Below are 11,305 nucleotides of genomic sequence, written 5' to 3'. Positions count from 1 at the left end.
CTGAGTTGTCAGCTGCTGGCTGCTTGTGAGCATTGTATTTATTTGTATTTCTCAACAGATGTTAAGGTACAACTGCGTTTTTCCCACTGGCATCCCAAAACCCAGATACTTAAGGGACCACTTGTGAGGACATGTCTTAGCTGTCATGAGTGCTGTGATCAGTCACCTCTCCAGCCCATCCTCATGTGTACAACGTCTTTGCTGCTTCACCTCATCTGACTCGTTGGCAGAGTTCAACCACCTTGAGACAGCTCTCCAAATCCTGTTCTTCAGTGGCCTGTAGTTCCCTGATCAAACACCTCAAACAAAAATTCTGCCTTAGGAGATGTAATATATTTTAAATTATTTTAAAAGAAACAAACCATCTTATTCTTTGGCTTTCTTAATTGATGCTTTACATGGAGGCAGTTTCAACATTGTACAGCTTGTGGGGAGCACAGGAATCCACCATCTTTGTTGCCTGAAGAGAAACATTTCAGAATGAAGCTTTTACTGAGAGAAAAGTTTATGGCTTGGTTCATTTTCTTTTCTAAGTCAAGTGAGAGCTAGGAGTGGACTGGGCAGCACTAGATTGCGGATGGTATGCATGACGGTTGTGTGGCAGCCAACTCCAGACAGCTCTACCCTATCTCAAGTTGAGTGGAAAACTACAAGGCAGCTGCTGAATGCAGGTTGCCTTTGAGCAAGTGAGATTTACAGACACTGTAGACACTGAGCCATAATGGCAGAATTTAAAAGCTAACCCAACTATGTAAGTTTCTCCTGGTACCCACACCATAACTTGCCCTCCTTAAGGGAAAATAGTACGGCAGTTTTTATTTTGGAGGCCTCTGGGAGTGGGCGCGATCTTGCTATATCACTAGGCTAGTTTGGAACTTGCTGAACAACCCACGTTGATCCTGAACTAGAGATCTATCTTCCACATCTTGCGTGCTAGAATTTATGGACAGATAACACCATGCTAAGCAAAGAAAACAACTCATTTCATTTTATAAGAATACAATAGCTGGGGCTGGGAGTTTGGCCTAGTGGTAGAGAGCTTGCCTAACATACACAAAGACCCATGTTTGATTCCTCAGTACCACATATTAGGGGGAAGAAAAGCTGGAAATGGTGCTGTGGCTAAGTGGTAGAGCTTCTAGCCCAAGGACAGTGCTCAGGTCCCTGAGTTTAAGCCCCAGGACTGGCGAAAAATTAAAAAAATAGCTTTGATTGGCAATCCATTAGCAATCACTGGAAGCAGTTAGTTACAGTGTGAAACAGATTCCTGACTAGGAACTGGTAGCTCACTCCTGTGATCCTAGCTTATTTAGAAGGCTGAGAGCTAAGGATTATAGTTCAAAGCCAGCCTGGGCAAGAAAGTCCATGAAACTCATCTCCAGTTAACTACAAAAAGCCAGAAATGGAGCTGTGACTCAAGTGGAAGAGCACTAGCCTTGAGCAAAAAAGGTGAGGAATAGTGCCCTGTCCATAAGTTCAAGCCCCAGGACTAACACCAAAAACAGAAGGGAAAAAAAAAAAAAAAGATTCTTAAGCTTAACCCTGGAGATGTTTACTCCGAGTTGGGAGAAAGATCATAGTAGACTTGAAAACATCTTGTTCCCCAGAATGGTGCAAAGGGTAGAGGCCTTAAGGCCACAAGAGATTTTCTCCCAGTAAAGGGATGACAGTTGACATACTGCTTCACGCAGCCCTTCAGTCCTGTCCAAGTATCTGCCACTGCGTGGGCAGTCCTCCAAGACATGGGGTGTCTTCACGGCTTCATCTTCCTCCCTAGGCGGCTTCTCATCCTGTAATCACGGCAGCCCTGGAGTGCCTAGGCTTCTGCGACAATCAGATCTCTGGTGACTTGAAAGGCAGCAATGAGGGAACTCAGCTGAATCTTCTCATTGGTGCCAACAGATAGTCTGTACCTAAATGAAAGCAAAGCCAAGGTCAGGACAAGGACACCCTGGCCCTGCCTCAGGGGAGGAACATAAGGAGGGCTGATGACCTGAGGAGGAATTCCTCAAAGCCCATTCTGGAAAGCAGTGTGTCCCTGTGTGTCCCCATGTTTTCTTGTGCTACATGTGGACCTTGACATTTCAAGCTGCTGATATCTCTTAGGAGCTTACCAACAGCAGAGTTCTGAGTTTTAAATAGGTACAGAGACGTGACGATAGGAGAGATAAGAGCTAAAATAGGCGAAGACATCCCACTGAGGTAGGCTGAGCCTCTGGGGGTCGGTAGAGGGGTCAGTGAGACGACACTGGCAGTTCATCTGGTCACCATTTCAGTGCCCAGCCATGAGAAGCAACATCGTCCTCACCACAGGGTAAGCAGAATGGCCTAGTTTATCTATATCAAAGGCAGATGGGAGCTGGCCCTCGCTGATGTCTGCTTTGAACCCAGTGCTCTGCTTCAGAGACAGCTGCCAGCCTCACTGGGGGCTAATGCAGTGTTGACTGAGCCAGGCAAAGTGGAAAATTGAGTTGGTGTTTGCTTTTCCCTTAGTATAATGCCCCTGGATACCAAGATGCCTTAATAACAGCTGGGTAGCTGGCCGTCCCAAGACGACCTCCAGTCTGAACGGAGCAGGCTGGGCTAGGAGTCAGCAAAAACCCGGAACTGCCCTTGTTCCTGCATGGCAAGCAACCCAGCCGTTGCCTTCTCCATCCATACTTCATGGGTGTGTTCCATACAGCCAAAACCAACCAAGCACACGCATCACTGGGGGCGGGGAGGGGGGGGGAAGCAGTTTCAGTGGGGAAATACTCACTCAATGTCTGCCATTTTGGTCAGCAAATGTACTCGAACTGAAGATGGAAAGTCAACTGGAGGAAAAATAAAACCACAACATCTTACTAGTGAATGTTTGTCACCTCTACAGACAACAACAAACAGGAGAAGAGTTTACACATCCATTAGTTACACTGAACCCCTTGTGCCAAGAGTGAGTGGACATCAGCAGATGCTGAATACAAGTCCTCACTGCTGATCACAAACTACCAGAGTTCTAAGGAAGTACAAGTGGGGGAGGACCCGCCATGAAGTCCACACTCACACCACCCCACAACGATCCTCAGACCCAGCAGGGTCCTGAGGGATAACCACCCGAAAGGCTGGATTCTCACTGTGTGTGTGTGTAATCTCTCTCTCTCTCTCACACACACACACACAATTTTTTTCTTGGCCAGTCCTGGTGACTGAACTCAAGGCCTGTGCACTGTCCTTGGGCTTTCCTCAAGGTTAGCGTTCTACCTCTTGAGCCACAGCACCACTTCCAGCTTTTTCTATGTATGTGGTACTGAGGAATCGAACCTGGGTCTTCATGTATGCTAGGCGAGCACTACCACGAGGCCACACTCCTGGCCTAGCACTCTACCACTTGGAGCCACTGCACTTCTCCCACTTTTTGAGTGGTATTTGGAGATAAAGAGTCTCACAGGGACTTTTTTGCCTGGGCTGGCTTTGAACCTCAATCTTCAGAACTCCGCCTTCCTAAATAGCTAGGACGATAGGTGTAAGACACCAGTGCCCAGCCCCTTTTGAAAACCAACCCAAGGAATGAGTTCACCCACTGGCTATTGAGGAGACAAAGATGCCAAGCTCGGGGCAGACAGGATCTGGGGGACAGGCGCTGCCCAGGATGCACTACAGAAGCAAGGGCAGGACTTAAGAGGAGGGACTTCCTGTGATTGCTCCTCCTCAGACAAGTAAGGAGCCAGGGTGGGTGTAGGCTCTATGGCAGTGTGCGTGTAGAATGCACTATACCCTTGGCTTGAAGTCCAGCACTAAAAAGGCATATTATATATAAAGTAGACACCCCTGGAGGAGATAGTTTTCAGGGATTTCTACTCACCCTCAGTTTCAGATATTAAAAGGCTTGGGGAACAGTTTTAAGCAGCAAGACAGAAGTGCTAAAAATAAAGAGATGAGATACTTCATTCCTATTTCTGTGCTTTAAGAAAAAAGCCTGGGTTGAGGCCATGGCAAAAGTGGTAGAGTGCTTGCTTGCCTAGCATACTGGAGGGCTACAGCTCCATCCCTAGCACCAAGATGAAGGAATGAATGAATGAATGATCACACTCTCTTTTTAACCACGTCCTCCACAGCTTTTGGCTGGGGAGTGGCAGGCTACCTCTGTGCACAAACAGGTGAATCTCCGTCAGGATGTCATGTAACGCCAAGCCCTTCAGGGTTTTCAACTCCATGATATCTGGGGAGGAGCTAAGGCAATGGAGGAAAGTTCTGGAACCCACATGCCTCAGACCTCCATCCCAGAAGTCTTCCAATCTCAGTCTGCATGTCTGGTCCTGCTTTACTTTCAATACGGATCTCGCACTTGCTAGGCAGATGCTCTAGACTCCTCTGCCCTATGCCACACCCAAGGCACAGAGCTTTCTAGAAACCACAGGCAAATCTCCATATATTGCAAAACAGAACAAAAGAGATTCTCAAAAGCCTTCCTATCATAACTAGCTTTGAATTTCACAGCAAAAACAAGAGTTAACACTAACCACTTCATAATTAGTACATCTTCCGTCCTGAGACTTAACTACTTTCTGTCATTCAAGTGCAAAGTTGCCTTAAGTGTCACTTGGGCTGGAGCTATTCAGGAAGGGCTTATTTGTACCCTAGACACCAGTTCCAGCTACAAGCCAGCACGGCAGAGGTTCAGGCTGCAGCCCCAGCTCTGGCACAGCCCTCCAGCCTCCACTCCACAAGACAGCGCTGGTGAGAAAGGATACTTCTGTAGGCAGTGGTGAAGTCCAGGTTCAACATCCAGTCCAGAATGCTGGCAATGTCCGACTTGAGCGGGTGTCCTGTGCAGGTGTACACAGTCTCCTCCGTCACCTTCCCAAAGGCCATGTTGGTGCTCTGTGGACACAAGGGGAGACACAGTTTGTCAGCTGCCTGACTGAATTGTAGCTAGCTGTCACACCAGTGGCATGGAAGGCCCACAACACTGTGACCTGAGTCTTCCACATGGGAAGAGCGGGTGGCTGCTAAACTGCACGGTCCTTCCCCATTCTCCACCAAGGGCCTGCTGCTTCATCAAAACAGAACATGTTGACATGTGGCTTACACGTCTCACTTTCTGAGTTTAGGTTGTCCTGTATCTATCCATCACCTGATAATCTTTTTTTTTTTTCCCTTTGTAATACTAGGGTAGCACGTGGGCTCTCATGTTGGCTAGGCAGGGGCTTTACCACTTGAGCTGTGCCCTCATCCCATCATTTGTGAGTGTGAGTGTGTGTGTGTGTGCATGCTGGTACAGGGAATTAAACTCTGGGCCTAGATGCTTGAGCCCCAGTTCCACTTCGGGCATTTATTTTTGGTCAGTCCTGAGGCTTGAACTCAGGGCTTGGGCACAGTCCCAGAGCTCTTTTGTTCAAGGCTAATAATACTCTACCGCTTTGAGCCACAGCTCTACTTCAAGTTTTCTGGTAGTTCATTGGAGATAATAGGAGTCTCATGGACTTTGCTGCTTGGGTTGACTTCAAACCACAATCCTTAGCTCTCAGCCTCCTGAACAGCTAAGCATTCCAGGTGTGAGCCAGCCGTGCCTCAGCTACATCTGGTGTTTTCCTGATTAAATGGAGATCAAATTTTCACGGGCATGTGTATCCTAACTGGCTTCAAACCTCTCTCCTCCAATCTCCGCCTCCTCAGTCGCTAAGATTACAGGCGGGAGCCGCCACAGCCTGCTCCAGCTCATCCTCCTTGGGAAGCACTTGGACCAGGACAGCGCTCACCTGCAGGATGTTCAGAGCCCTGCGCATATCTCCACTGGACAAAGTCACGAGTGCTTTCATTCCATCTTCACTTATGTCAACTCTGCAAGGGAACAGGCACGAGGGATTCAAAGTACCCCGCTCCCTGCCACAGCACGGGCATACCCACAGGGGACAGGGTGGCCCTCGTGATCATGGCTCTAAAAGACTCAAAGAGAATCCAGATTCACCAGACATTCCTACAAAGCAGCTGGCTGGGAGTGGCGCTGTCTGGGGAGCCCGGAACCTGCTGTGATGCTTAGGAGGAGCTGCCTGCCTGGTATCTCACAGCCCGGAGGCTGGCAGCATCTGCTGAGGAGACTCGGCAGCATGCGCTTGGCAAGGATGGAGCAGGAAGGAATGAGAACAACACCAAGGGAAGAAGGGTGAACTCAGATAAAATCAAATGGCCTCGTGGAGAGGCCCAGTGAGATGGGAGAGGAAGTGACAGTGGCCAGGGACCTGCCCAGGAGCCCCACCAGCCCCCACTCGCCAAGACCCTCGATCCTCACCACACACTCACTTCTCCTCTTGTACCACGTGTTCCAGGCGGGGAACCATGAGTTCTGGCGTCAGAGGCCCAAACCGGAAGCGGGTGCAGCGTGACTGCAGGGCCGGTATGATCTTGGACAGATAGTTGCAGATGAGACAAAACCTGGTATTTTCCGTGAACTTCTCAATCACTGGAAGAAAATTAAAACCATATTCCATTAAAGACCAGCCCCTCCTCATGGCTGTCACGGTGTGTCCAGGACCTGCGACTGGCCACTCTTTCTCTTTTTGTTGAGACTAGGGACTGACCACAGATCCTTCTGCTTGCTAGACTCCCAGCCTTTTTGCTTGTATTTTTCACATAGGGTGTCCTATTTTTGCCCAGGTTGGCCTCAAAGATCCTCCTACCTCTGCCTCCAGTAGCTGAGATTACAAGTGTGCATCACCACACCCAGCTTGTTTATGAGTCTTATTAATTTCTGCCAGAACTGGCCCGGAACCTCCATTTTCCTCCCTGTGCCTCCACAGTAGCTAGGTTTATAGGCACACACTACCACACCTGACCCAGCTACGCTTTCAAAGCTCATGAATGTGTCACTGCTGCTATGCAGATTTTATGATTTATGGTAATTCTGGCAGAACGGACATCTCATCCCTGCAGGAGTCCCTGTACACTAGCCCTTGTCCTTCTGTCCAACAGGCAGGAGACAATGCTCCACCCTCTTGGGTGGGGCTGGGGTGCTTTGAGCAGATTCCATTCCTCTGCCTAGAGCCCATGGGGCACCCAGGGAAGCACCAAACAGAGCTGAGGTGCTTGGAACAGTGTCCTCACAGGGCAATCTCTCCAGACTGGGGGCTGCTCTAGAGCACGATGGGAAAGAGGCAGCCAGCACCTCCAGGACCAGGTGACCGTCTGATGTCCTCCTGCAAGTCCTCTGCAACCTCGGCAGCGATCCACTCCACCTCCCCAAGTTCCTGAAGGCGGTTCAGAGTCTCATGGGAGCAGACAGGAAATGCCCTTGCCCTCATGGCACTGGCAGATCACAGGATTCTCACCCCTCCCCACTAGCCACGTGGTGGGGTCATGACAGCGTGGTGCGGCATTCTCCAAACCCCCCACAGAATGCCAATGTCTGCTCAAAGGAGGTGGGCAGCCCAGGCTACCGGATCCTCTGGTCCCAGGATGACTACAGATGATGGAATCTCACACATTGAGCTCAGCCATTCTTCTTTACCTCTGCGTAAGGCATTCTGGGCGTCCTGAGTCATGGCGTCAGCTTCGTCCAGGATCACGAGTTTAAATCCTTTCCTGGGAGAAAAAATGGCCTCTCTTAGGATCTCATGTATCTCACGTCAATGGCAGGCCCGAGACGCACCTTCACCTTTGTGTCATCAGTGCCCACCCGTGTCCTGAAAGCCACCTGTTCTGCAAGTGCCCGCCTCACCTGTAGGGCAGTGAAGAACACGCCCATCACCCTTCCTCAAGGGACCCCACCACTGCCTACTCTGTCAGTGGTGTTAGACAGCAAACCAGGGGCTCATGAATGGTAACCTCAAGCCCTACCTGGTCATGCCATGCCCATGCTTAGGTCTTTCGTTTTTTTTTTCTTTTAGCACTGGAACTGGGGCTTGAACTCAGGGCATGGGCACTGTCCCTTACACTTTTTGCTCATATGGTATGAGCTTCTGTATACAGCCACTGTGCTTCTCTTGTAGTGGACAGCTGCTGAGTGAGAGGACTCTCACCTTTATTCCCAGGCTCCAGTGGAATCCCCTGATCTCTGCCTTCCAACTAGCCAAAATTACAGGCTGAAGTCACCTAGCCTGGCCGATTATAACACTTCTTACCACCCTCCTTGAGTTTTATCTTTCCATGGCTTGCTTTATGCAAAGCCATGTTTTACCAATGGGGAAGGATTCAAAAGCTGTAACACCTCACTGATTAGGCCTCTGAGTAGAGAAAGGACACAAATCATTCTTACTTAAATATTGTCCTCGTGCTGGCAAAACTCAGGATTGGTCCACGCACAATGTCTATGCCTCGGTCATCTGAAGCGTTCAGCTACACAAAGGACAAAGATGCCATAGTGAAAACCACATGCTTTGCTATCTGTGGATTCTTATGTCAGTGTATCTTCACATCAATGAAACTCTGCCAACTGTTTCTCCAGGGCTAACAAAAGCTAAGACATAGTCATTAGAAAAAAAACAACAAAGTACTCGAAACTCCCTACACATCCCATTACGTCTGCAAAAATTTCCCTTCTCCTCCAGGACAATGCCTCCACACAAACTTAGGAATTCAGCGATGGAATAGACTTGAATAGACTTCTGTTCTGAGCAAGACAATGCTATGGTGTGTTATGTTATTTTGTTTTTGTGCTAGCCCGGGAGCTTGAACTCAGGGCCCATGTGCTGTCCCTGAGCTCTACCACTTGAACCACCACTCCACTTCTGGATACTTCAGTAGTTTATTGGAGATGAGTGTCTCATGGACTTTCCTGCCCAGGCAGACTTCAAACCATGATACTCAGATCTCAGCCTCCTGAGTAGCCAGGATTATAGGCATGAGTCACCAGTGGCTAGCTAAGACGATGCTATGTTTAATTAGCTATTAAAATCCAGAATTTTCAGAGGTTTATCACATTCTCAATTTACCCAGATGGTAGCGGCAAGGTTCCAACACCCACACCTAAAGAGTAACTCAAATATTTTTCTTCTAATAGGCAATATTTAGATTATGGGAATATAACAGAAATATATTTAGATTGTGGGAATTGTTTTGTAGGAATGGGGTTGGAACTCAGAGCCTGACCTTGCTAGGAAAGTACAGGCTTTACTGGATAAGTTCTCACTATTTCCCTGGGCTGTCCTAGTCCTACTTGCATTTCCCAAGGATCTGGGATGTCAGGAACATGCCACCATGTCCAGCTATTTATTCATTTATTTATTTTTTGCCACAAGTGGCCCTGAACCACAGTTTTCCTTAGTTACTTGCTGAGTGAGAATAATCCTACTCACCTCCAAGACCATGGAGTTGAATTCTTTATCTTTGTACAGCTGTTTAGCACATGCGAGGATGGTGGATGTCTTTCCTGTCCCCGGAGGGCCATAAAGAAGCAGGTGTGGTAGGCGGTCCTCACTGATAAACTTCTGAACTGAGGACAGGAAAGAAAGACAACAGTACCAGTCTTCAGAAGCTACACGCTTAGCGACCCCGTGAACTGGGCTGAATGCACTTCAGCCCTACATAAGTTCCAACCACACACATCTGCCAGAATAGAAACGTTCTTTGTTTTGCAATACTGGGAATTGATCTTAAGCCCTCTTGCTTAGTAGGCAGGTGCTATACCAATTGAGACATACTTCAAGTTTTGGGGGTTTTCCCCCCTTTTTTCTTAAGATTATGCTTTGCCCTAGCTCTGATACTCCTATCTCTGCCTCCTGAGGCAGCTGGATGACAGGCAGCGCCATCATGCCGTTAGGAAGGAAAACTCTTAAAGCCATCTTCTACAAGGCTTGATCAGATTCTTTGAAGTTGTTACTCAGCAGAGACAGATCGTACAGAAGTGATAACCAGGACACTTACTGGTACTCAAAATGTCCTGATGAGAAATGAGATCATTCAGTGTCTGTGGCCGGTATTTCTCAACCCTGAAACACAGTTCAGGATGTGGTACATAAATAAATGAAAGAATATATTTGTTAGCCATAAGAAAGCCCTTTCACATCCTATTTAAAAGAGGAAGAGAAACGAAGCCTTTAAGTTCCCAACCTGGAATATTTGGCACAATCTGGAGACACTGGTTAAACTGGGTGGCTAGGAAGGTGCTACGGGCATCTCATGGGTAGGTGCATCCTACAGTACACAGGCCAGTTCCCTTGTGCCTATCTGGCTCTCAATGTGAACAGCAAGGAAGCCAGTGCTAACCTCACTTGTCTAGGTGTCTATCATCCTTGATCTGGGTGAGCACTTACTCCTTCAAAGTGAATTGAAAAGTGAACTCACAAATACCCATCAAAAAGGAATGGATAAGTAAAATACCATCTCTGAATACAATGCTGTGTGATTTGACCATAAAAGGGATGAAGAAAACAGGCACAGTAACACGCACACAGAAGATGGGAGGCTGAGGCCTCAGGAGTTCAAGGTTAGCCTGAGTTACACAGTGATCCGTCTCCAAAAAAACGAAGGCTGGCTCCAAGCCACGATGCCAGGGTGCTAAATGAAAGTAGCCTCACATACACACAGCTAAAAGCCCATTCCTCATGACTCCACTTATATGGTATGTCCCAAGCGGGCATAGTAGTTAAGCACTGCTGGGATGATGAAGAATTTTGGAAGTAGACTGACTGTACAGCATTCTGAGGGTCCTTAATGCCACGGAATGGCCTCGATTTAAAAAAAAAGAAAATTAACAGCATCAGGCAGGCATGTGGAATTCTCCTAAACCGAGCCAAATGCCACCCGAGTTCCGGCGCTATGACACATCTGCAGGACAGACACACACTCTGAAGCCATCTGGGTTCTAGCTCGGTCACTGAACCTCTCAAAGATGCGCCTTCTTCGTGTGTAAAATCCAAATGCTAAGAGGAAGCGGCTCTCGGGGTCTTTTTGTAATAAGGACCCATCGTGGAAGCAGAAAGGCCTGCTGGCTAGAGAGCTCATCAGCAGGGCCTGAAAGGAGGGGAGGGAAGAGGAAGGGAGGGAGGAGGGGGCTCGGCGACGCCAATGCAAGGTGTCCGGCCCCTCAGCCACGGATGGAGGCTCCTGGCCAGGCGGGAACGAGGGACCCGGGGTCCCGGGGCGTCGAGGCGCGTCTCGGTGGCTCGCGGGTGGCAGCTCGGGGTGCTCGTGCCGCGGCCTCCATGTTTCCTCCTACCAGGGAAGGTTCCTGATCTTGGCCGCCGCGGGCTGCTGCTGCTGCTGCTCCTCCATCACGGGAAGACCTGCACAGGACCGCTGTACCAGAACCAGCCGCGAGCCAAGCCCGGCGGCCCTCCTAATCAGAGTACGCGCGCAAACCCAGCTGTCGCGAGGCTTCGTCTCCCTCGTA

At 48.9% G+C, this 11,305-nt stretch overlaps 1 protein-coding gene across 2 annotated transcripts; it reads right to left on the bottom strand.

Moving 5' to 3' along the window:
• Positions 1–962: 962 nt before the first annotated feature.
• Positions 963–11,305, bottom strand: Rfc5 (replication factor C subunit 5). 2 transcript variants are annotated; one of them, XM_090320196.1, is made up of 11 exons: positions 11,132–11,305; positions 9,838–9,902; positions 9,270–9,406; positions 8,231–8,310; positions 7,484–7,557; positions 6,280–6,439; positions 5,739–5,820; positions 4,731–4,860; positions 4,121–4,198; positions 2,759–2,813; positions 963–1,913 (listed from the first exon to the last, which is right to left on the bottom strand). In XM_090320196.1, exons 1-11 carry the CDS (start codon positions 11,185–11,187, stop codon positions 1,817–1,819), a joined length of 1,014 nt encoding a protein of 337 aa, XP_090176322.1. In that variant the 5' UTR covers positions 11,188–11,305; the 3' UTR covers positions 963–1,816. The 2 variants fall into 2 exon arrangements, with proteins under 2 accessions (XP_090176322.1, XP_090176324.1); XM_090320198.1 differs by lacking the exon at positions 9,838–9,902 and having other exon boundaries at positions 11,132–11,211.

Source organism: Megascapheus bottae, chromosome 28, assembly GCF_031878675.1.
Source record: "Megascapheus bottae isolate mThoBot1 chromosome 28, mThoBot2.hap1, whole genome shotgun sequence".
Taxonomy (NCBI): domain Eukaryota; kingdom Metazoa; phylum Chordata; class Mammalia; order Rodentia; family Geomyidae; genus Megascapheus; species Megascapheus bottae.
Note: the sequence above shows the minus strand (reverse complement) of the source record. Positions and strands in the feature narration are given on the sequence as shown.